A 26,911-nucleotide genomic window follows, 5' to 3' on the forward strand; every position below is an offset into this window, starting at 1 on the left:
CTAGTTGTCACATCTGTGGCTTGGGTCACATATGATTCAGGTAACAAGTCCCTAAACTTGTTTAAGATCAACTGTGTTACTGTGATGCCAAGATGGGGGCCCTCAGACCCTTGAAGTACTCTAAGAGCTGGGCTGGCTACTTTCATGTAAACAAGAGAGAACTTGTTGACATTGAAACCCAAGCCTTAAGTACTACCATTGTCTTCAAAACTCATACACCCTTCTAATCAGAAAATCGTTATCAGGGGCCCTGGCCCAGTAAAAGAAGCAGAGATATTTTAGAAGTAGGAAATGCATTTTGTGACGTCTGTTTCCAGGACAGACCATAGCCACAGAAGCACTTTCCAGAGTTGGTCTGCTCAAATGCCTATCTCAAGAACAAAGGCAGCTAGCCTTCATGAGGTACTGATGTATTTTCTGCCAAAAATATTTTTCTTTTCCTAAAGTTATAAGTTGTCTTCAAGTTCAACTATATTACATATCTGTCCTTTTCATTGGCAAAAAGACTTAAAAAAAAAAAAAAAAAAAAAAGCTCCAAAATGAATGATGTCTGTGTAGAATGAAGGTAGAATTTTGGTTGGTTGGTTGTTGGTTTCTATAATTTAGAACATAGGTGAAATCAAAAGATCTGTAATGGCCTGCACATTCATGTCTTCCCAGGGTCCTTTGCTCAGCTCACATGAACTCATCAGAATCGTTACCATCCTGTAGTGGACAAAAAAGTGAAAAGTATGAGGGCCTTGAGGACGCAGTCTGCAATTTACGTTTATTATCATGCTAACCCATCAGCCCTCTTCTTATTCCTCATCGCAGGGTTCAGGAAGCTACAGGAAGAGGACCAAATTCACCGCTGCCCATTGTCACCAGCTCTTGGAATGATCAGGGAGAGTAGCCACAGCCTCCAAGTTATGATGGAAAGTCCCACCCCAACTCACAGAGGGTGTGGTGAAACTGACCGCAAGTAAATACGACTTTGCAGAAGGATAGTAAGTAGCTAATTGTTAAGCATGAATTCTCCATTTTAAAAAGTGAGTAACTGAGACAAGGGCTACAGAACCTGTCTCCCTGGAGTGACTTAACGCCCTGAACACAGCTCGTGTCACACAGATACCTTAAACACACACAATTTTAGAAAAGGACCAGTCCTCAACAAGTACACTACACAAACAGTATCTTCATTCCTTATGCCAACAACCCTGTCATATGCAAAAAAATTGTGCCCTAAACGCAAGTATTTGGAACTTCATGGTTTTCATAGATTTCTGATTTCATATGATAGCTGACTATTTTTCCTTTTTTTAGTAGATAAAGTCCTTAAGTCAAGTAATCAAGCAAGCTGGTTTGGTCTCTTACTCGTGACAGTGCATGGGTAAAGGGCCAATCTCACTGCATGGCTGAGAAGTCCCGAAGGCCACACTGACAGGCTGGTGTTAGCTCTGGCCACTGCACTGGCTTCAACTTCTACCACTTATTGCTTAACACCAATACTGTAAGAGGCAGAGGAACAGCTTAAGCTCTTTTTCTTTTAAGGACCCTTGTTGGAAATGGTAGGAAGATATTAGGTGAGTGTAGAAAATGGTAGTTTTTATAAAAGCTGTTTTTCTCTGGCTTTAGTCAGCATCTCTCTGTGCTACATCTCTTCCCCCCTCATTAAAAACAAACAAACAAACAAAAAAACCAATATTTTAGATGTGTGTGCATGTACCACACACATGCAGAAACCCCAGGGAAGTCAGAAGAGAGCACTGGATCCCCTGGGACTGGAGTTTTAAGAGGTTGTGCGCCACCACATGGGTGCCAGGAACAGAACCCAGGTCCACTGGAAGCAGCAAGATCTCTTAACTGCTGAATCTTGTGTGTCTCTTCTATTAGCACAGGATTCAGAGCCACAGAAAACTCAGTTGATCTGTTTGTGCTTTGTCCTGGTACCAGGACTGACTGCCTCAGAGTCCTGAACTTCAGGAGCAGCATCAGAGATGTCAGGAAGAGTCAGCATACATCTTTGAATGTCAGCCTCTCTGTCCAGCCAGTGAGGACAAACAGCTCAGCAAGACCATCTGTCAGGTAACAAGGAAAAGTGCACAGTCCCTACCGGGGGCTATATCTTGGATATGTGGACAGAGTTCCCACTGCCCAAGGACAGGTTTTCTGGGACCACAGAAATGTTTAACTATACATCTATGGTCCAGGTTGTTGCTTGATCAACTATTACCTTTCAGATTTCTCAGTTCCTATATTATTCACCTTAAAAGATACACCTCTCATCACCCAGTGACAAACTGATAATCAATAGGAATGTAACAGTTAACAATGTATGCCTCCAAGCCCAACAAAAAAGAACTAAAAATTACAGATAAAAGAGCTTATGCTAAATAGAAAACTAAAAATTCTGATGCAAATCTAGCTCACATAAGCATCAGCCTTTGAATAAAGACTAAGGGATCACAGTACAAATTAGGTTGTTAAAGACAAGAAGGTAACAGAACAGAAAATGTTACAGGAGACAGAAACCTTCCCATTTGAGCACCTCACCCACAAGAGTAAGTAACAGAGGATGAGGGAAGGAGGACCCTCTTGTTGAACACTGTAGTCTTGGGGCTCTTATTGACAGTATCTGTGTATACATTTGCACCACTGGTCCTTTGTATCTGCAGGACTCTATGTCTGCAGGTCCAGGCAAATGCAAACAGAAAATGCTTAGGAATGCCACAAACATGGGCACAGGCCTCCTGGTTTTTTGGTTTTTTTTTTTTTTTTTTTTTTTTTTTTTTTGGTCATTAGTTCCTAAGCAATGCATTGTGACAACTATTTGCATCTACACTGTACTTATATAAATAACAATAGACAGAATAAAACACATGGGGAGATAAAATATAAGTTATATAAAAATATTTTTCCATTTCATAAGGGTTTTGAGCACCTACATATTTCGGTATTCCTAGGGCCTTGGAACCAATGCCTCAAAGATATCAAGAGTTGATGTTGATGATGATTGTGTGTGCATGTCCGTGTTTCCAACTCCAGAACATGTAAGCTTTTAAGATCCACAACAAGAATGATATGTACAAGATTGAAATACAGGAGGAGAGCAAAGGCAGGGGCATTAGTTTTAACTGAATTAGACTTGGAATCTATCACAGACTTCTACTAATATTAAACTGTTCTGAGTTTTAAGAAAGCCAAGAATAACATGCAGAAGGCTAAACAAACCAGGGCTCAGTCAGGCCAATGACAACTATCTATGCCATGACAAGAGTCTAGCACAGTCTTCATGACACACCCTTGTTTACAGGTTACAAAGGTAACATGAGGTAATGTCTCTGTACTGAGAAATATTCCCCCTAGAAAGACTAAAAATGCAATAGGCTCACCCTAGTGACAGTTTAAATCTCTTGACTTCAAACTCTGTCCTGTTGGAGTACACAGTACTATTAGGAAATTTTTCAGAAATAATTTATAAAGATATATCTTGATTCATAAAGGAGACTCAAAAATTTAGTCCTTCACAGAGGTGGGAGTAAAAATATATTCTTATACTTCTTGGACAGGTACTGGATATAAACAATGTCTAAAATCCTACTGCTTCCAATTCATGCAAGTAACTTGGAATGTGAACAGATAATACAGAATGTTCTGTAGCAATGAAGGTTCTTCATCTATGCCAATATAGTAGCCACTGGGTCACACAAAGCTAGTATGACTACAGAAGACAAGTTTTAACTTAATTTTCATTTAAACAGCATTTGCAATTCATCTCTAATATATCTGAAATGCAGGCCTAAAGCATGCATCTTAAAACCATGTTATAAAAGGGTCTGAGCCAAATATGATGGTGCATGCTTGTAATCTCAGCACTTGGGAAGCAGAGGCAAGGAGCGTCTGAGACTGGGCTGGGTTAAGGGGGTGTAAGTGGCAGCCTGAGCAACAACAAAGCAAAATCCCACCTCAAAGGAAAAAAAAAAAAAAAAAAAGCAAAACAAAAAACTCAGGGTATTTGGTATTTAGGCTGTAACAGATGGTCTCTGCATTTGGTACATTTTATTTTAACTGAAAGGGGCAATTCTGGTTCTGTTTAACCATGCTGTGAAATCTAGGGCCATATTAGTAGAGGAAATTAATAAATGTAAATACATTTGAAAGCCTGGAAATAGAAAAGGAACAGGAAATGGACTGCAGTGCTGTGTTACAGTCTGTGTCTATAAAGTCCCCAAAGGCCATGTGCTGAGGTTTGTTCTCAGGCAGAACTTTTAAGAGGGGCTGCCTGGTATGAAAAAGTCAGGTAACTGAGGCATGCCATCCATAGGGTACTGGGACTCTCCCCGTTCTCCTTCACTCTTTGCTTCCCAGCTGCCATAAATAGCTTGCCGGGCCATGTTTTCCCACCTGTCTTAATAGAGGACCCAAAGCAGCAGGGCAATTGACCACAGCCCCAAACCTCCAAAACCCTGAATCAGAACAAAGCTTCTTTCTTGATAAGTTCATTGTCTCAGGTATTGTGTTAGAGTAAGAGAAAGCTGACTGACACACCACGAAACACTAATAGGCCTGCCCTTCACAGCAGGCAAGAAGGCATCAAACTCTCCTTCCATGAAGTGACCCATACAAAAGCAAACACAAGACCACAGGGAAGGAAGGCAGTGCCTGCCTACCAGAGTCTACCCCCAGTGTAGTAGATGCCCATCATGGTGAACAACCTGCAATGCTACCATAGTCAGTAGCTCAATTACTAAACACTCTCTGTGAAGTATTTCAAGGTACAATATTAGAGCAGAAAATGTGAACATACTTGATTTGAGGACATGTTCTCAACTTTCATTAATGACGAGTAGCTCCTAGAAAGAAAGAAAATATTCAAAGTGAGGATACCTCTCAATAAGCATTTCATGGATGGCTACCACCCTAAACCCAAATGAGGTTATCCTGTCAACAAGCATCTTGAAGATGGTTATTATGTTGGCTGAAGGCTCATGAAGCCAGTTGTTGAAACCACAGATGTTACCACCCACTCTGATGAAAGCAACACACAAATGTGCCTTTCTGAAGGCCACATTTCCCCTGGGCTCCCTCCTTTTAACCCAACCTCCTCTAACACCTTTTTAGATGCCTAAAAGTATTTCCAGACCTTTGGTCCTTATCCAGCACAAAATCCATTCCCCTACAAACACAAACGCAGTCCCCTCTTAGAGACTGGTCATCCTCTGACCAAGGCTTTGTGCTGATGCCTTCTACATGATGCTCAGGCTACAAGCTCACTTCCCCACAAACACCCCATGACAACCAGGAACTGTGCTGAATCTTTTCAAGTCACCAAACACACCATTTTTCATGTTTACTTGCTTGTGTAAACTTCTGACTCTAGCCTTGTATCAGAGGCAATGGATTCAGAATTACAGGTGGGTCTCACTTTCCTCTCTACCACTTACAGCTGTCCACTCACATGTGAATCTCCACGCTAAAGAGAGCTCTGCTTGGAAATCAAGTTTATGTCTTCAAGCTAGTGACACATTGGCCTGTGACTTCCCAATGTACTTCCATCCTGAGCTTCAGCCTCACTTACAGAGCTGCAAGTTCCAACTTGTGTCCCCCAATTTCAAACACTCCAGCTCCTTTGTCATAACAGTCCAACTTCTGATATGCTACCTATCCAACTCCATTTCCCTGGTCATTGCTTTTGCCTTTTGGTCATGGCCTGTACGGTAGACTCATCTTCATCATGTCCATAAGTTTTTGATATGATAATTCAAAAAGTCAAACAAAATACAAGATTAAAATAAAGCAGGCAAGAAGCACAGAGTTGCCCAGCAGTGGTGACACACGCCCTTAATCCCAGCACTCAGGAGGTAGAGGCAGGGGGATCTCTGTGAGTTCTAGGCCAGTCCTGGTCTACACAGCAGGTTCTTGAACAGGCTCCAAAGCTACAAAGAAACCCTGTCTTGAAAAAACAAACAAAGAAGCATGATCTATTGGCTAGAAGATTCAAAGACAGAACTTAAAGATGCTAGTATAATAAGTGTATTAAAATAGATTACAGTGGGGGAAAAAAATCCCAGGCTTCATTGGAGGCCAACCTGGGCTGACTGTAAGACCCTTCGACTTAAAGTCTCAAAAACAAATCCACAAAGTGTTGGAAGCATAAAGTATGTTCTGGACTTCTACAAACTGAAGTCCTGATTCTGTGGAACAGCCTGACAGGCTATCATCTCACTGACACAGTGGCCCTGCCTCATGGTCTGCCTTCCGCAGCCTGTGATGGAATTCCACTTGGAGGGACAACATCACTGAAGCTCACAAGGATGACTACCTCTGGGCGAGTGGCTGGAGCAGAGTTTACTCTGCAAGACGGAGAATTTTCCCCTCAATGCCATGAATATGTTTAATGTAGATATTTTGAAAACAAACCAGAAGATACTAAAACTGTTTTTTGTTAATGGGGGTCTTTATTTAGATGCTTGCAACTTTTGAAACTACTAATGCCATACTAAACTCCCTACCTTTAACAGCATATAGCTTAATTCAAAACCAAAAGTGCATTTCCAGGCAAATCATAGCCTCTCTCTGTTACTCTATTTATTCTGAGTGAATAGTGTGTAAAATAGCAGCGTGTAGTGCTGTGTTGATTTAACAATCAGACACACTTCGCTGTAATGCTCAGCCAGCTGCTTGTTGTCCAGGCTCACTCTGCTCTTTCACAAATTCAGGTAACAAATATCTGCTGCTAAGTGAGCACCCACATGCAGGAAGCACTTTACAGTGTGGGCAGGTGGCAAATGTTAAGCGTCAGCTATTCCTCCTTAGCAAAGACGCAAATGAAGTGCTACTATGCTTCTAACATTACACAGCCATGTCTCTAAACAAAATACAGGGGCACATCTTCTTCAATTTTTCCCTGCTCCAACTAGAAACAAAAACTGGTTGTAAATCCTGCTTGCCAGCCTCTCACAATCTTACTAGAGTGAGCTGCTTTTAACTGCTCACAGCAGGCTCTCATTTGCAGGCCATAGCAAGTATCCAAGTCTATGTACCGCCTGCTTCAAAGAGGAGGGAAAAGGAGGGGAGGGGGGAGTAGAGGGGAGAGGAATAGAGGGGAGGGGAATAGAGGGGAGGGGAGAGGGGAGGGGAAGGGAGAGGGGAGGGGAGAGGAGAGGAGGGGAGAGGAGCAGAGGCCAACGTTCCCAGAGCTCTCCAACTGAATGCTCAGCCCTAAAAGAAGCCAGTCTTCCTTTCGGCAGGACCTGGGTAGGGACACAAGTGGGTGCCTCACACCTGAACATACATGATCACAGCAGCTGTGCTCTTGCCCAGCAGGTTTCCTGAGAACCCAGGGTATGCAGAGGAAGCTGGGCCAGGGCCAAGCCAGGTCACTGGCTTTTATTTTGATGCCATTTCACACCATTCTTGTACTCTTTCTGGTGCATATATCACGAATGGCATCCACAGAAACCCAGAGTCCCATGGCTACAAGTTATGAGGGCAACTTCCCGCTACGGGAAACAAAGGGGTCTCAGAAATGAAGCTCTGTGCTGGATGGAGCGTTTGCCTAGTGTGCATGAGGCCCTTGTTCAACGCCCAGTACTAACTACATAAAGGAAAGGAGAAAAAGAATTGAAAGGAAGCAAGGGGGAGCTGGGTGTGCTGGTGTATGGCTGTAATCCCAGCACTCAGGAGGGAGATGCAGGTTTACCAGTTTGAGACTAGCAATCTCAAAAAAGCCAACACCCCACTCAAACAAAAACAGGGCAAGGGGCCTGTTCCAGTGCAGTGAACACACTCAATGTAGCAGGTGAGTGATGCTCCCAAAGCTCTCCCTCCCCCAAAATGTTCACATCCAAAGCTCTAGAATGGCAGTTCTCATCCTGTGGGTCTAGACACCCCCCCTTGGAGGTCACAGATCAGGTATTCTACTCACACTATGATTCATAATTATATTCATAATTATAGCTATGAAGTACCCGTGAAATAACTTTACGGTTGGGGGTCACAACATGAGGAGCGGTGTTGAAGGGTCACAGCAGTAGGACGGTTGAGAACACTGCACTGGAACACACTTGGCAGAAGTGACAGTTCTAAATGACAGGGAGATTCCTGGGACGATGGGATTATGTCTGATAAAAGTAGAGAAGACACAAGAAGGGGCAACGAGCCACAGAATGTGGGCAGCCTCTAGAAACTGGAGTCTCCTCTAGGGCTTCCAGAAGGGAACTGCCCTGCCGACTTCTTGTTTTGATTAGTCACAACTTCCTAGGTCTGTACACTGCTTCAAGGGGTTAAATTTGGGGCAATTTGTTATAGAAGCAACAGAAAACTGATAGAGTCAGCATCCTCATGGCCACCTTCACTGAGTTCAGGAGCCAAACTATTTTAACAGCTGTTTTAAACTGTAGGACACTGAAGCAAACTCCACCACATTAACTATATTCAACTTTCAAAAGGCAGAAAAGCATTTGGAAGCAGCTCTGAGTTACTCAGCTTCCCATCTTTGTCCAAACAGCACAGCTGCTCAAGACTGCACACTCCTTTACCGTTTCCTTTCCCAAGAACAAACCAGATTCTGAGGAAGTTCACAACGGCTTACAATAGTGATGAAAAACCAGACCTTTAATTTCACTCACTCACTCACTCACTCACTCACTCACTCACTCACTCACTCTCACTCACTCCCAACACCTCTCTAAAAGGGCAATTTACCCATCGACACCACCACCTCTTGACAACTCATTTAACACTCCAGCTTTTATGTGTCTTCCTGGAAAATCTGTGAGCAGGACCTTTGAGGGTAACCTGTATCAACTAACAGCAAGGCCACAGCCCCATCGTACCTAAGTTCATCCATTTCCCGTTTCTTCTTCATTTCTTCCTTCTCTCTCCTTTTCATTTCCTGAATCTGGGCTTTTTTCTCATTCCTCTCTTCACGGTCTCGGCCTTCTTTCTCTGCTGCTAGGTCGGGAAACTTCTCCAATTTGGTCTTTTCTAATCGGTTCAAGATTTCATTCACTTTCTTCTCCACAGTCACAATTTTTACCTTTGAGGAAGGTTAGGGGGAAAGCACTCAGCCTTAATTATTTTTTTCTCACCTCAGCGGGGCAGACCCCACCTCCTGTGGTCCACGAACACTTACATCCTTCTGCCTGTGAAAGCCTATCTGCCCCACATCCATGTCAGCTGTCTTCTTCAGGTTGGACCACGGCGTGTACACCACGTTAATGTTGTTCATCTTACATCCTGCCAAGAGAGACTGTCTTCAACAGGCAGGAAACATGACACTGAGCAGCACAGCCCTCACCCACAGCAAAACATCACCCACCCCAGACAAGGCTTGAGAAGAGCACACCTCTGATGTTCCAAAGCACCAAAGGCAAGTGAAAAATCAAACATTAAGTCAAAGTGTTAATGTGTTACAGTTGGAGAGAGCAAGGGTCCATGACTAACATCAGGGACTTCCAAGAATTCTCCAAAATTAAACTCAAAATTACCATGCAGTAATGATGGTAATGGCTAACCAGTAAGATACAGCCATAATAAGATACAGAGTAAGATACAGAGAGCCAGCCAGGCAATACCTAACCAGCAGCACGGACTGACAGGTGCCTATCACTCACCCCCATCTGACATTGAAGAAACCAACACATTTAAAAAGGTTTGTTTGGTTATTATTTTCCCTAACTAAACAAAACCTATGATTCTGATATAAAATGGGTCAATTTAGCAGAAACCAGCTAGCTTAATCCCTGTTCCCTTGGCGCAGAGCAGGACGGAGCTGCTAGTGGCGTGTCCTCCGCAGTCTCACAATTCTCATCAGTCCTCAGCAGCATCCTTTGGTACTGATCATAGCAGAACCTAGAGCTCAGCTTCACACTATGCTAGGTGAGCAATCCCTGTGCAAGGCTGAGTAATTCCTGTGTCACCGTTCTTCCCCATTTTCTCTAGAACTTGTACACTGTAAGGGCGTTAAAAAGAAAGAAACTGAGCTGAGACTAAGGAGTCAACAGCTCTTTGAATCAAGGCTCATTTTCAAGTCAGGGCACAGAAAAAAGAACAAGGCTGTGCGGAAGGGGTTGGAACACAGAACAAACAGTTTGCTTGTCTCAATGTTTATTCCAGTAACTGAAGATCTAAGACATTCTATTCTACTCATAAAATAGAGTGTTCTCACTCATAACAACCTGTTGATTTATGGAGTTGAAAACTGATGGCTGGAAAAGGCAAATCTTCAGCTTCTTTGTATACATTTGTAGTTTGTTATTAAAGCTGCCTGAGTTGAGACTGAAGACATTAGACACAGTCTATATGAAGAAAGGCTGGCAAGCTCTCATCGTGTAATCATGGACCCCAGCGCCTGTTATCAGCTGTGTTTGCTCTGGATCATCTTCCAATTTCCTCTATAACCAGTTATCTCTCTCTTTCCAGGCCTGCATCCTACCCTAAAATCTCACCTATTAATTAGCTCAATCATTTAGACTAATCAGCTGTCAGCCCCCTTCATAACTGCTATCCCCATCCTAGTTATCATCCTAGACCATTCATTCAGATTAAATCATATCTAGCAGAAATAAGCAGGCATCAAGCCCAGTATTTTAACTACTGCCTAAGACACATAGGATGATTGTTCCCAACCTACACGGCACACTGGCTTTCCCAGAGAGCTTCTGAAAGATAATAGCACTCAAGGACCACCCAGACCAGCTAAGTAAGAGGCTGTGGATACAGACAACAACAGAGTCAAAGGACTCGAAACCTTCACAACGCAAAGGAAAGATAAAGCACGGGACAGATGGGAAAAAGAAAAGGCATGACTTAAAATCTCTAGCTCTAAGCCTTGTATAGTCACACATACCTATACCACTTCTAGTACCCAGGAAGCTGAAATAGGAAAATTGTGAGTTTGAGGCCAGCCTGGGCTACACAGTGAGCTTCACATTAGCTTGGGCTATGTAGCAAGTTCCTGGTTCAAAATAGACAAACAAGGGGCTGGAGAGATGGCCCAGTAGTTTGGAACAATGGATGCTCTTCTAGAGGACCTGGATTCAATTCCCAACACTCACATGGTGGCTCACAATTGTGTATAACCCCAGTTTCAGGGACTCTGACACCTTCCCAGGGCACCAGCCATTTACATGGCACAGAGATATTCTTGCAAACAAGACATCATACACATAAAATTATATTTGAAAAGTTAAAAAAAGAAAACCGAAACAAACCCCTCTAGTTTTAAAATCTGATGACAAATGATGGTAGCTGACATTAACACAAAGACATGAGACACTCCCCTTAGCTATCAACACTGCCATGCTGCCGGAAGTCTTAGACTGAGCTCAATGACCTCCTATTCAAGGAAAGAGAAAGTGTCACGAGGGCCAAGACTCAGAAAGGACAGCGAAACTTGGAGTGGAAGGTGAGCTTTTAGTTCCCTGACAAGCAGCAAAACTGGCCCCTCCTCAGATTTATCTTCTGTTGTCCTCAGACACGTGGCAAAGTCAACAGCATGCTTGCTAAATGGACTTCATTCCAGACATAGAAAAAGTACATGCTGACTTAGAAAACACTTCTAGGAAAACTGACCTTGAATGCTATTGGCCTTCACAAGGTGGGCACAGTCCATCAGAACCTCCTTTGGAATGTCTTCTATCTTTTCTCCCTGCAACATAAAATAAGTCAAATGATCCTCTTCGGTTACTGATGGTCACTAGAGCACTCTCCTGGAGCACTCCCAGCATCTGCTGCTTTACCTGCTGGACTTGGGCTTACAGCAAGCAGGGCTCTTCAGACAGGTTACAGAACAGGGAAAGATGAAGTGAATTTACCATGCCCACCACAGGATGCTACCTGAACTAAGAGAAGGCACTAACACAGAAAACTATACTTAACACATTTTAAAAACCATGTTGAAGATATTAACTGCAGTTACAGCTCGTTCTTTCCTGGAAAGTATGTGAGGAAATGGTGCCCATTCCGACATCTACAAGTCTCCCTGGCTGAGGTCCCTTCCTTTGAAAGAGACACCTGGGAGTTCTGGATCCCAATCATCTTACAGACCATCTACCAGCCCCCTGCCCTACCCTGCCCCAGCCAAAATCAGGACGAATTTTTGGGTCTCCACTATTTACCACCAGGAGGGAGAAATGACAGAGATACCACTTTCTCCACAGAAATTGCTATCAATCAAACATCTGAGTAAGCAAAGTTATTTCCAAAGGACAAAGACATTCTAAGGGCAAGAATGGGGAAAATCAGTTTAGAATCAGGTTCTATTAGACATAGGATTACAGGAACAGCCGTCAAGGACAAATGCTACACAGAACTCAATGCTGGAATAACTATCTCACCACTGTTTTCAAACTTTCATAATTTTCAAGTGTAAGTGTGTGTGTGTGTGTGTGTGCGTGCGCGCATGTGTGCGTGTGTGTGTGTGTGTGTGTGTGTGTGTGTGTATTATCTGAAAGATGAACCCAGGGCCTTCCTTCTATATGGTAGGCAAGTACTCTACCACTAAATTACATTCCCAGCTACATTGAAAATTATGTACACAAGAACTTGAAGGCATCCTGTCCTATGTATTTTTCAGACCATCTAAAGAGAGGGCTCTGAATTTACACCTCTATACCAGTGCTGTCATCAAGAACAGCCATTGCACGAAGGTACAGCTGAGTGGCAGTGGCAAAACTAGTAAGATGTGACAACTCCACACTAAACAATCAAGACGGTTAAAAAACAATCATTCAGTAGCTACCACTTGTTGAGTGCCCAGCACATACTCCCACATTACAAGGCCAAGGTTCTCTATGTCCAGCAAATGACAGAGCTGAGAGGTGATTCCAGGATTCGAGGCAGCTCTAAAGTCCGGCTATGGACCTTGGTGCCTAAGGGATTTTTGTGGCACAGTTTCTTGGTCCTTGAGGTCAGTGCGTGTCCAGTACTTCTTCCAACAGGCAGCACCCTCCCACCTCCCATGTGTTGCTCCCACTGTAAGCTAAGCAGCCGGGGTAGCAGCAACGGCAACAGCAATGAGGACCTCACATCCGTGAGCCTAAAGACTCAAAGTGTAAAGGCTACAAGCTTGCTTTGCATCACTTATGCTAGTGAACTAAAAAAAAACGCTCCAAATAGTTGTGGCTGCTCTGTGGGTTTCTGTGGGTTCTCTGGTAGAGAACACTGCTTGAGAATCTAGATCTTCACAGTTTGGGTTGGATTCAAAACAGAGTGAAGGGCAGGTGTGGCAGTGCATGGACATGGTAGACAGCCAGGACTGTTACACTGAGAGAAAACAAAGCCCACAGCAAAGGCATATAGTGCTCAGTACCTGTCAGGTGCTACTCTGAAAAGCTTTAAGGTACGTCAGCTCCTAATCCTCACAACGCCACAAAAAGGGAAGCGGTTAGACCCTTCCAGACAGGAGGACATAAGCAGTTATGTGCTGCAGAGCCATGAATCCAGGGCATTCTACGTAGCACGTTTCAGGCCAGCCACTTACTGAGACCGACTCGAAAGAAAAGGCCACAGTTAGGTGGTGGTGGTGCATGCCTGTCTACAGTCCCATCTTCTCAGAAGGCTGAGGTGGGAAGTTCTTTTGAGCCCAGGAGTTCAAGATCAGCATGAGCAACACAGTGAGACTCTGTCTCTAAAAGTAAATAAGATGCACGCCTCCCACTCCCGCCCCTTCTGCATGAACCCCAAATAATGAAATGGGCCCTGCCCCAAAAAGCAGAACTTCACTTTGCCCCTGCCTGAGTGGACGCCGGACCCCAACTTGATTTGTAGTAACCAAGTCTGGGAAGGCAGTACCATGGTGGAGAAAGCTGGCAGACATGGCCCTGGTCAGGCAGTCCAGCCTCATGGCATCAGTATGAGTAATGTTAAATCATGTACTGCTGGGTGATGGTGGCGCACGCCTTTAGTCCCAGCACTTGGGAGGCAGAGGCAGGTGGATCTCTGTGAGTTCGAGGCCACCCTGGTCTACAGAGCTAGTTCCAGAGCAGCTCCAAAGCCACAGAGAAGCCCTGCCTCGAAAAACCAAGGGGGAAACCAAAGAAAAAGAGTGCACTGCCTGACGTGATGAGCGGGAGGCTCCAAGCCCTCTGTGCTCTTCCCCTCAAGCCTGTGACCTCCAGCTAATCATGAGAAAAACAAGACACACATAACTGCAGTGACATTCTGTAAGATCACTGACGGTACTGGCAAGGTCACAAAAAACAAGGGGAAAACACTGCATGGCAATCAGGGCAGGGGGACAAGTGAATGCACTGTAGTAGCTCACAACGGCTTCTGGAAGAGAGACGGGACATTTATGGAGAATTTGTCCAAATAAAGTCCAGAATTTAGTTAGGAACTGTAAGTGGGGTTGGCTTGATGATGTTGAGAATCCACCATGCAATATGAGATGCTGGCAACAGGGAAGCCATATACCCTTTGTAACTTTCTTATAAATCCAAAATCTTGTAAGCCCTACATGCGTTTTTTTTTTTTTTTTTTAAGGTAATACATATAAAAAGCACACATACCATGTAGTTTAAACATTGAAAATACATGGATAAAGGCAGATTAGAAAAAAACAGTGGTGCTGTGTTATCAGGGCATGTCACATCTTTGCTTCTGTATTACTACCATGCAGTTTAAGACTGTCCAAATACACTGGGAAGTGGGAACAGGTACCCTCAGCGAGCAATATGGGCTGTGTGAGTCTAAGAAAAAGGGGTCACTAGAAATATTATGCCAGCACCAACTGAACTGAGTGGGAGAGGAAGCAGAGGACAGTCGATACACACTGAACAGGCTGGACAAGGCAGGGCTTCCACATGGGAAATCATTCACAAGTTTCTGTAACAATTTTCCAGGTAAGAGGAAGACATTTACTAATCTTTATGACTCTGAACATATTTATAACTTAAGAAACTTAATCACACACAAAAATGTATGGTGTTCATCATCAAAGAAAAAGTCACAAACTCGTGTTTACATTCTGTTACCTTTTGTAATCGAAGGTACACATGAGCCGAAGAGAGTTTGTCCACATGAAACCTACAAAGGAAGAAACAACTTTCAGTAAGAGCAAGACAACCATGTCCTCAGCCACTAGCATCGAAAGCATCCCATTCCAAGAAAGCATTCCCTGGGACTTATTATAAAACAGTCACCATCTCCAAAGTGCTGGCCAGCAACCTGGAGAGGCAAGTGGAACTTGGGAGCTATGTAGCTGTGCATGGCTACAGGCCAAGACCAGTCAGATAATAAATATGAAAATATCCTGGGAAGAGTGAAGCTCCAAGTGATAAAAAGAGGGATCAGTGACCAAAGGCTTCATGGAAGAATTGATATTTGGCTGCCCCTGACAAAAGCACAGGCCAAGAAGAAAAACAGGGAAAGAATTTCAATGAGAAAGGTTGGAAGAAGTCAGTGAAACTTAACTGGCTTCGCAGGACTGCAGTCTGGAGAAGAGGACACTATAGTTTCTGATACCCCTGAGTTTCCAATGATGGCAAAACAATCAAAACCAAGGATCAAGTTCAATTTAGAAAAGTCAGCTCGCTACGCAGACTACATCACTAAACAGATCAGACTAAGAATTCTTCCAGTCCCCCACCCATCCCCACCCACAGATAATGGCATCAACATGCATCCTTGGGTGTACATGGCACTGGCACTGTCCTAAAAACATTCAGAATGTCCCACCGCACTTTTTTCTCTTGAGGTGGGGCCTCACTACATAGCCCTGGCTGGCCTGGTACTTGCTAGGCAGACTGGACTAGCATTTTACTCACAGAGATCCTCCTGCCTCTGCCTCCCAAGTGCTGGGAATAAGGTGGGACATTCTTCCACAGCATCTTAAATTCTCTTTTCTTTAGGGTTTGTACTGTTAGTTTTCTGTCATCAAGAGCATCATGGGCCACAAACCAGTAAGCAGCACTCCTCCATGGCCTCTGCATCAGCTCCTACTTCCAGGTTCCCATCCTGTGTGAGTTCCTGTCCTCACTGCTTTTGATGATGTTATATGGAACTATGAGTGAGATAAACCCTTTCCTGCCCAAGATGCTTTTGGTCATGGTATTTTATCACAGCAACAGTAACCCTAACTAACAATTCAGTGCAATCTTTTAAAATTGATGTGACATTTTTTTCATGCATATAATCCGCCAAATGAAGCTGACTCACTTTGCAATATGCAGAGATGGGCCTAGAATGTAAGCATTAAACAATGAACAACTATGCTATGAACTGATCTCAACTGAGAAGGAGCACCTGCCATTCTGACTTCTGCTTGTTTAATCACAATGCTTTATTAGTAACAGCCCTTCCCACCCATGACTGACACTGTGACTCTGCTTCAGCTGGTAACGTTCCTAACAAAGTCTAAGGAAGCCCATGGAAACTGAACATAGTGGCAAAGGCCTATAATCCCAGCAGGCAGGAGTGTCACAAAGTTAGAGTCAACTTGGACTACTTAGTAAAACCTTGTTTCAAAAACCAAGAAACAAAAACCTAAGGAGGCATCACTGCATCTCATTACAGACTTCTCCGGGCATTTTCTTGTTTTTGACATATATTCGAGGTGTTAAAAGGGTCATACAGACAAGTATGATTCAGTATGAAGGCTAAGATTATGTTGTTTGTAATGCTCTCAAAGAAGCTAAATATCTTATTTGTGCTGGATACAAAACAATATTCAGACTTTGAGCAAATAACCAGTGTTGCTTCTTATGCTTAGTCATTACTGATAGCCAGAAATGGATATTACATCATATTTAATTCATGTTTTTCCAAACTGTTCATTTAGTTACTCATTTGTATTCCCATGAAAAATCCATACTAATTATCACCTTTAGCTGGGCATTTTTCTGCCCAGAAAATCCTGTATCTTTTATTATAAATCTAGAATTTTTGAATATCGCTTTCTCCCTTCAGAATCTTAAGGAAAAAATATGCTGTGAGCTGGCCTGAACTGAGAAGAAACACCTGCCATGCTGGCTTCTGCTTGTTTAGTGACAGCTCTTTATTAGTAACAGCCCTTCCTACTAGCAACAGTAGCTATATTAGATTCTGCCTTTTCTTCAAGGTCTTATATGGAATCCTGTCAATAGAAATATCAAAATAATTCAATATATGCTAATGAGTTCATACCTAAGTTGTCAAAGCACACATGAGTATCATGGCTAGGATAGTGGCTTGAATAAGAATGGCACCCATGGGCTCATATATTTGAAAGCTCAGTCACCAGGGAGTGGAACTCTTTGAAAGGATTAGGGAGGGAGTGTGGCCAGTATGTCGGGGGGGGGGGGGGGTGTTGAGGTTGCAAAAGGTCACACCTGGCCCAGTCTCTCTCTCTAACTTTGCCTGATGCCTACAGATCAGGACATACCTCTCAGCCACTGCTCCAATGCCATGTGTGTAGCCATGCTCTCCACCATGATAACAGGCTAGGCCTCTGAGACTGTAAGGCCCCAAAGAAATGTTTCCTTTTCTAAGAGTTGCTGTGGTCACGGTGTCTCTTCACAGCTAGCATATACCAACTTCAGGCTTACATATACTAGCACGTAGCTACAAAAGGCAGAGAGACCGACAGGAATGCAGGGTTTGAAATACCAACCTGAAACAATTCAGAGCAAACTTTCCAGTGTTCCTAAAAACGCTCACTCGAACTTTTAAACTATACCCACCCTTAGCCTCTTGTCCTTGTTACATTCCCATCCCTGCTCATCTTGATGCCCTCCCTTCACTAACTCAGAGACTAGAATGTCCAGTAAAGGAGCAATTACCTGAGGGTGCAGAGGCACAGGGAGTGGTTCAACTCCTTAAAGTGAGGTCTGAAAATTCTACTCATTCTACTCATTAGGCAGTCTGGAGGTATTGAAGACACACCATTTCTCTTTTCCTCACCTAAAAACTAATTTATTTCTAATCTCATTTAATCCCTAGAAAAGTCTTTGCTTAAAGGAACCTCAGAAGGTTTACCAGACTCAGATGCTGCCACAGTAAATCCCCCTGGGCAACATCAGGGAACACCAGGTTAGCACCAGAGTGCAGAAGAGCTCAGGTCGCTCTTTAGTCCAGGTCAATCCCTGGAAGATCGTCAGGGCTGACAGCACAAGGTCTGGGGCTGCTCCAGCTCCCGAGTTCTCAAATAACTTCTCAAAATAAAAGTCAACTGTGCTGAACTTTGGGCATGAATCTCTAAATTATTAAAGGTACCAAAAGGGGTCTCTTGATTCATACATACATACATAATACATAAATACATACATACATACATACATACATATGTGCCTGATGAGTATCAATCTTAAAAAAAAAAAAAGGAAAAAAATCAAGTGTGGGCTTTAAATTAGAAACTTGTTTTGTACCTGTTTAGTTTAAAAGAGTTTAAAAGTTACGGTAAACTGACTTTCTAGGTGTATCTTACTATGTAACCTTTCCTATACAGGCAGCTACCCTCCCATCTGCATGCTAATACAGCACAGGTGAACATGGTAACTGCAGTCCTAGCACTTGGAAGACTGAGACAAGAAACCTCAGTGTTCTCAAAGGCAGCCTGTTACACAGTAAGTTCCAGGAAAGCCTGAAATAATCAACCTCTAGCTTAAAAACAACAAATGGGGAAAAAGTAGAGCAGTAACTGCCTACCAGGTAGACAGTGGCATCAGAGAGTCTGGCATCTGCGGGAACTATTTCAGCTGGGGATGACAGACACTGGGGATGACAATAGGAACCAGTCACGGCGAGGATGTGCTCAGTGGGTGTGTTTCCAGGACTGTATCAAGTGAGCCAAGTGGGAAGCCAATAGTATCAAATGGTGACCACTGAAGACCTCAGTAGTTCACAAAGCAGGTGGACAGCTGTCCTACTGAAGACACAGGGCCTTCTGAAGGAAGGCCAGGAGTTCAGAAATTCCAAGCAGTACAACCTGCCCACCTGAGCAAAGGCGCCCTAAGCAGGGTCTATCCTGATGGCACATTTGAGCTCAGAAGCTAGGACACTGTGCTGGGACAGTTTTTGTGTTCTTAGGCCTTTAAAATTCCTCGCATGTCTGCTACCTCCTGGCTCTCAGTGTGGACTTTGGGATGATAGGAGGAGAACATGCCAGCTGGGGCCATGAACTAGAGTCCCTCAGAACCAAGAGGGTAGAAGTCCAAGAGTCCCTTTGGGGAGCCTCTGTAGACTCGAGGGCGTTTCCCACAGAGCCACAGGTAAGGGGGAGCAAGTGGGGCTTGAGTTACTCTCTGTTCAATACTTCCCTGTCAAGTGCTCAATGCCACACACCTCAGTGAACACTGAACCAGCTCTTCTGAAAAGTGGCCATCTAATCTCATCGTGCTCTAGGGAAATAAGGGGAACTCTCCAGCCCATAGCTGGAGAAAAGAGATCTGGAGAGTTGCAGCAATGGGCCTGGGGGTGGGGAACAGGGCAGTGAACTGAAGCCAGAAGAACGGTGCCCTAAGGAGAGGGAGAGTCAACGATTTAGAAGCTGAGCTGGGCCTGTGAGAGCTCAGGCTGGACCAGTAATAATCAGGGCAGACCTGTTCTGTTCTTTATCTAAAAATGGGCATGATAGCAATACCTCATAGGTTGTTGAGAAATGAAATGTACTGACACTTGACAATGTGTAGCAGAGTTAAGTGCTTGAAACATGTGCACTGTTGCCATCATACCCAAGTAAATAGGACCTGAGAACTATCTCCAGGGAGAATGATACTCTACTTAGATGGTAAGACTAGGTTCCAGGAGAATATGATAGTCAAAATAAGCAGTAGGAAATGGACATGGAAAAAGAACGTGGCCAAGAAGGTGTGTTAGGAGCCTGCACTTTCTCTTGGGTCATAGGGGTGAAAGACTGAAGGGAACCTCAGCTATTTACTCATGAATGCAATAAACAAAAACAACATGTACGAGGTATAGTTTTAATTTTACGAGGCAGGTAGAGGGCCAAGCCTAAAAATCTAAATGATAATCTAACAATTGCTACTTACCAAATATCTTCAGGCCAGCCATACTTTATCAGATCTTCATCTACATTAAGATACAAAAGGAGGGGGAAAAATTATGAAAACCTGTTAAGTGGAAATATACCAGGGTTTTTATGTTGGAAAGGGAAAAACGGAGCGCCCCCCTCCCCCGCTTCACTTTTTCCTCTTCCTTAATGGAGACAACAGAGGCGGAGAATCTATGACAGCTTTTACAGTCATAAAATAAACACTGCATAGCTTTGGCTTTTTTTCACACTTCTAATTCAAAACCCAAGGACACTTCCTTAGAATGAAAGGAATACCAGAAAATACTTCAGCAGCTGGGAAGTAGGTGAGTCTGACTAACTATAATGCTTAAATGCTAATATGATTTTTCAAACTTTAAAACAATGGATTATACAATGATGAATATGATGGTCTGGGACTAGAGTTCAGTGGCTGCATCGCTTGCCTAGTCTTCACAAAGCCCTAGGTTTGATCCTCAGCACCACAAAAGCCGAGTGTGATTCACACAGCCTATAATCCCAGCAATTGGGAGGTAGAGACAAGAGGATCAAGGTCCAGATCATTCCTGGCCACATAAGGAGTTAAGACCAGCCTGGAATGTGTCCCCAGAGAACAAACAAATGGACAGACAGAGGAAAAACCTTAAAAACTCAGCAGAGCATGGTTGTACACACTTGGGAAACTGAGCCAGGAGGATGGTGAGTTTGAGGACAACTTGAAAATAAAAACCATTATCTGGAAATAGAAGAGAAAGGAGGTGAAAGAGTAAAAAGGAACTATTATGGGAGGCAGGGAGCATGGTGAGATATTTACACTGTGTGAAGATATACATTGCTGTGATGGGTTTAAGAGCTGAACGGCCAATAGCTAAGCAGGAGGGATATGTGGGACTTCTGGGCAGAGAGAGGAAGTAGCAGGAGATAATCAAGGCACAGAGGAGATGCCAATGAAACATAGAGGGCGTCAGACATACAGAATGAAAGGAAAGCAAAAGCTACAGGATCAAATGTAGACTAATAGAAATGGGTTCATTTAAATGATAAGAGCTAGTTAGGAATAAGCCTAAGCTATAGGCCAAGATTTCACAATTAATAAGTCTCCACGTCATTACTGGGAGCTAGCTGGCGGGACAGAGAAAGACTCAATACAAGGGAGAGTTTTAGGAGGATGAGGAGAAATGAGCTATTAGAGGTGGGGAACTGATTTTTATTATTATAAGAATTATATTGTTATCTAATATTTTAAATTGTACATATGGTAGATAAGCATAATTAAGAACTTCAAGGAAAACATGTGAAGATTTTAGATGTATTTAAGAAAGGGTAGCCTACTACTGGCTAAGATATATACAACTCTTGAGGGAGGGCACTCTAGACAATAATAGACACCAAGAGTTATCTGGAAGATATTAGGAATTTACTATGTAAGTGGGAAGCTGGGAAAACAACTGAAAAAAAATAAAGGAAAATATTAATAGCACACGTAGAGAAATGTTTTACAATGTTTATATTTTACAATATTAATAGCACAAGTAGAGAAATGTTTTACAATGCATGGCTGAGGCCACCTGCTGGCCATAAAGCGAAAAGACCTGTCATCACTTAAAAATTCAATTCCTTTTCTATCTCGTAGTTACTTAAAAACTGCAAGGCTACTAGAAATAAATGAGAGGTACTATGAATTACCCCCAAAGAGGCTTTAACATATAGTTCACTTTCTCATGAGGCTAACTCAGAAGGGCTGACACCTCTATACAACTCTAGTTTCCTGATTAGCAAATATTCTATACATACACAACGACACACAACACCAGAGGGCTCTACACATCCAGATTCATGGCTGTGGAGACAGATGCTGCATCTAGATGTGGGTCTCTAGGCATAAATTCTACTATAAATACAAGACTTCTCAGCTCGGTGCCTCAAACCACCCTTCTACAGCATGTGCTAGTATGACTGCATTTTGCCTACATTTGAAAACATGTCCTATATTTCAGAGTAGTTTTAGGTTCATAACATACGTGTGTATGCGCACGCGCACCTGAGTGTAACAAAAGCCTTACCAACGTCTTCCTCTCACATGTTGGAATGAGGTCCCAACACACATAAGTGAAGAGTAGAGAGAGGACCACAGGAGAAACAGAGAGACAGATGGGGATGCCTTGTCCCCAGCTCCCCAGTTATACACTGCAAAACCTGTATCACTCGTGTAGCAAGCCTGGCTATAAGAGCTTCCCAGAGGCTGCTGTCTCGGGCTCTACCTCTGATGCATTAGAAAGAAGACCATATTTGGCAACAGATATGCTTTCATATCCACTCTAAGTAACTGGCTCTTGTAGCAGTGGCTTACTACTCAATGTAGAACAGAGAGATAGCATCCTTTCCTTCATGATACCAGGAGGATGCTGGGGGATAAGTGAAAATGATCAGTGATATTATGGGCTACAAGGAGAAACCTAAAACTCAAATTTTATATAGTATAGATGATTTCACCATTAGGTCACATCTTAGTCAATGCCATAAATTCATTACAATGGCAAATTGCTTCAAACATAGGTTACTTCATTTTGCTGCTATCTGTTGTTTCTCTCTTTGTAATGGTACAGCCTTAATCTTACAAGTTCTGCTTTATAACAGCCATTGTTTTGGTCTTGTTTATTTCATTACTATCAAATATGTCTTACTGAAGAATGGTATGTGTGTCTCTTTTAATACATATAAACCGTCAAATTCTAACTGCGGTCAATGTCAAACTGTACCTAGACTACACACTGACAAATCTAGAAAGAAATAGGAAAAAGAGAAGTAGAGGCTACCAGTGGCTGGGGAGGTATGGGAGGCATAGAGAACCAGTAAAACAATAATGAGATAGGAACATGTCTCCTATTTTGTGGCAGAGGAAATACAGTAAGTCTATGCCAAAATACCTAGAAGACAGGATCCTAAATACTCTAAATGAAAAGGAACGATGTTTGAGGTGACAGAAATGCTATGTATTCCAATCTGATCACCTCATAATATGTATATGTACGCAGAACACTGTACTAAAAAAATATGGACAACTGTTGTTTGTCAGATATAATTTTCAAAAGAAATTAATAACAAAAACCACAAACACAATGAGCAGGGCACAGGAACAGCACTTACCTGCTTGAAATTTCAAAATCAAATACTTTTGTAAACTTACTTTCATATTTATCCTTTCCCATATAAATGGTGTAAGTAGATGAGTTAACTAAAATAAAACAAAAACAAAAAGATAGTTAACTTTACCTGAAAAACTGTTTTGTGGCAAATACAAATGTCAAAGGCTCTAATTAAGAGATGCAAACCATAGCCATGGGCCACATCTGGCTTACCCACCTTCTCTTGCATCCTTTGAGTTAAGAGTAAGTTTTATACTTTTAAGTGACTGGTAACAGAAAGGCAAGATTAAACCATAGAGACTATATTATAGTCTCACTGAGCTTAAAATATTATCTCAGCCCCCCCCCCCCCAAGAAGATATTTGCCAATCCTTCCTGCTGAATGGCTCCTTTCCTCCATTTCAGGGAAATAGTTTTTTATTTTTTATTTCACTTCAGGGATAAAGTTTAATGGCAACTTACAGCTCAGTCCTACACCTTGCCTTCTTCAATGATAATAAGCAACAACCATGCCCCCACAAACAAAAATATCTACTGCAAACATTAAAAACAGATTCCTAGCTGGGTGGTGGTGGTGCAGGCCTTTAATCCCAGCACTCAGAAAGGCAGAGGCAGGCAGACTTTTCTGTGAGTTCGAGGTCAACCTGATCTACAGAGTGAGTTCTAGGACAGATAGCCACACAGAAAAAAACTGTTTCAAAAAGCAAAACAAACAAACAGATTCCTGCACTTGGGAGGCAGATGCAGGGGAATCTCTGAGTTCAAGGGCTGTCTGGTCTAGAGTGAGTTCCAGGATAGCCAGGGCTACATAGAGAAACCTTATCTCAAAAGCCAAACAACATTCCTAAACTTAATTAGCTTTTACTTTTGTGTATCTCCATCTAGCTGGCATTACTTATCTTTTAGTGTGCTACCTAGTGGAAGCCCTGCTCTATTCAGGGGACCCACAGATCTCAAACCTCTTCAACCACTGGCTCCAACTATTCCTTCAATTAACCCCATCCCGCTATTTCAAACAAACTAAATCCAAATCTTAAGGTGACATAATGAGTATTGTGCGTGTGTATGTGTGTTTTAGAAAGCTTTCCTTAATCAAGATTCTAAAGTCAAGATTGAGAGATTGAAAGGCCTGGGTGCTGGGTTGCCAAGCAAGTCCTACCAAAACTTGTTTGACCCTAAATGGCTCTAAATTTGTGACTTGGTCTCTAGTCTACAAAGCACAATGCCTGGTAGATAGGAACAGGGTTGGCTGGAGAGTCTGTGCTACTGAGCAGAACACACACAGGTCTATGACGGTGTTGTATGCCTATGCATTTGAGAGGGAGAAGGGTCAGGAGTTTAAGACATCCTTGGCTACATGGGCTGGCTCAAAGCCAGCCTGGTCTATCTGAGAGACTCTGACTCAAAATAAACAGACGCAAACAAAAGTTATGAGGCAATACATTTTAGATGATGGTGAGGAGGTCTGGGAGCTTGAGCCCTCACCTCCTGAATCACAGACTCCAGGTGTGTAACCACACACTCGGTTTATGTGGGACTAGAGATCACACTCAGGACTTCTAGAATACTAGACAAACATTCTAACTCAAACAACTGTCTGTAACTCAAGTTTCAGGGATCTGTCACCCTCTTTTGACCTGAAAAGGCATTAGGCACACAAGTGGTGTGTAGATGTGTATATGGGTAAAACACCTACAGTCATACAAGTTGTAGAAATAGCATGACTACAAATAAACAACAACAAAAACTCACACTGAGAGGCACACTGCAAAGTAACACTTCAGTTAAGTTTAACTTCAGTTAAAAGTATCATGAAAGGTTAGCTAGCTCATGCCTTTAATCCCAGCAGAGGCAGAACAGATAGTGGCAGAACTCTGTGAATTCAAGGCCAGGCTGAGCTACAGGGTGAGTTCTAGGCCAGCAAGGGCTATATAATTAGATCCTGTCTCCAAAATAAACAAATAAAGAACTACCATGAAACGCCAACCCTATTGGCGGGACCTAGAAAGTAATGCCTACATGAGGGAGCCTTGAGGCAGGAGGGTCCCTGCCTGGAGCCAGCCCCACACACACACACACACACACACACACACACACAGAGAGAGAGAGAGAGAGAGAGAGAGAGAGAGAGGAGGGGGAGAGAGAGAGAGAGAGAGAGAGAGAGAGAGAGAGAGAGAGAGAGAGAGAGAGAGAGAGCGAGCAGCCAACTAGATGAATAAGGCACTATGCTTAGGAGACAAGACAGACCTCCTCTCGAGAGCCCTGCCCTGCAGCTCCAGCAGACGGGGTTTTAATGCCGCACGAGAAGAGCAGTGCCAAAGGAATATTAAGGAGGTACGGAAAAAGTATATATACCCATGACGTGCAAACTAGGTCTCAAAAGGAGTCAGAGCTATTCTAACAGGGTGAGTGTTTATTAGAGATTGATTGTGGACAAAAGGACCAACATGGGCAAAGAAATAAAATTGACACAGCATTTCCTGGAAACCAGAACACCACTTTCTGGCCTTCCTAAAACAGCTCAGTCGTATTACCATATGTCAACCGGCTAGGCCCAGTAAGGGCTTGTACTGCCATTCTAGTCCCTCTCTTGCTTTCCATGGCACCTCAGCCCCTCCCTTCTTAGGAGGGCAAGGTACTCTTCCTGTAGGACACAGTTGTTGGCACCTGTCTCACTGGTCAACGTCGATCCTCCAGGCTGCTGGAGACCGGGAGGGTGTGCAGGAACACACACACCGCCCAAGCCCTAGAAGCGTTGGCGGGTCTGTCAGGTGCGATGAGAATGATTCCAGGGTGTAACGAAAGCGGGGGCGCATTCCCACGGCGCCCACCAGACCCTGACCAGGGGGTCACAGGCAACAGAGGGGACGGCCGCGCAAGGACCCAGAAGGCGGTGGGAGAGGCGCCCGCAGGAGGATGCGCTTCAGGACCGGTTCCAAGCCCAGCGGCGGCTGGGGAAGCCCGGCTTTGGAGGCAGCTGCGGGCAGGACCCCGGAGGGTCCGGCGTCACTCACCACTGCTGCTGGTGAAGTAGAACACCATGATCCTGCTAGAAGAGTAGCACCTCCGGCTCAGATCGCCAAGCTCAAGATCCCACCGGCGCGAGGGTGAGCCGGCTTCCAGGCTCTCCTGCGGACACTTCCGGCGGACGTGCGGTCGCGTCACAACGCCGTCCTGTCGGCGCCATCTTTACTCCTGGCGAAGGGAAGCGTGTTGGCGGGAGGCGGGTGTCCCAGTGACAGGATTGTGCCCTAGCGGCTGGCTGGAGGAAATCAGCGGGAAACTGCATCTTGTTTGAAGACATAAAGGAAAAACTACTTTTTAATCTGCCTTCCCCCTCAACCAGCATAGGCTCCAGGAATGCAGAAACTGCCTTTTTCAGAGTTAAATGTCCCTGTACCCATTACGTCAGGAGGCACTCAGTAGGAGTCAATTCAATTTTAAATGAACTCATTCCTGCACTACTTGACACAGGTGAGGTTTTGTCATGTTTTGGGCTTGACCAAAGTAATCAGAATACAGTTGGGTGATTTTCCATGGGATTCTCCATCAAATCCTAGTTCAATCTGAAATGGCCTCAGCAAGAATACAAGATGGAGGGAGAGCCTTGCTCTGTCTTGCCCTGTTACAATTAAATAAATTGCTGTGCATCAAGGGCAAAATGTCGAAGGCACTCAAATGAATTCTTATTGGTATTCTCGGGAGGCTCTATGTATATTGGGGCTTGCATCTTGACTATTGTTCCTTTAAATCTAATGTCTACCCTTTATTAGCCACAAGACTGGACAGATCCCAAATCTCTGACTTCAAAACT

At 43.6% G+C, this 26,911-nt stretch overlaps 1 protein-coding gene across 2 annotated transcripts; it reads right to left on the reverse strand.

Annotated features, from left to right (window-relative positions):
* Window positions 1-244: 244 nt before the first annotated feature.
* Window positions 245-26,270, reverse strand: Ccdc25 (coiled-coil domain containing 25). Of its 2 annotated transcripts, XM_051195495.1 has the most exons (9): window positions 26,112-26,270; window positions 23,139-23,186; window positions 19,950-19,989; window positions 14,958-15,009; window positions 11,557-11,632; window positions 9,116-9,219; window positions 8,817-9,019; window positions 4,787-4,832; window positions 245-705 (listed from the first exon to the last, which is right to left on the reverse strand). In XM_051195495.1, exons 1-9 carry the CDS (start codon window positions 26,137-26,139, stop codon window positions 676-678), a joined length of 627 nt encoding a protein of 208 aa, XP_051051452.1. In that variant the 5' UTR covers window positions 26,140-26,270; the 3' UTR covers window positions 245-675. The 2 variants fall into 2 exon arrangements, with proteins under 2 accessions (XP_051051452.1, XP_051051453.1); XM_051195496.1 differs by lacking the exon at window positions 26,112-26,270 and having other exon boundaries at window positions 23,099-23,163.
* Window positions 26,271-26,911: the final 641 nt, after the last annotated feature.

Source organism: Phodopus roborovskii, unplaced genomic scaffold, assembly GCF_943737965.1.
Source record: "Phodopus roborovskii unplaced genomic scaffold, PHOROB, whole genome shotgun sequence".
NCBI lineage: Eukaryota > Metazoa > Chordata > Mammalia > Rodentia > Cricetidae > Phodopus > Phodopus roborovskii.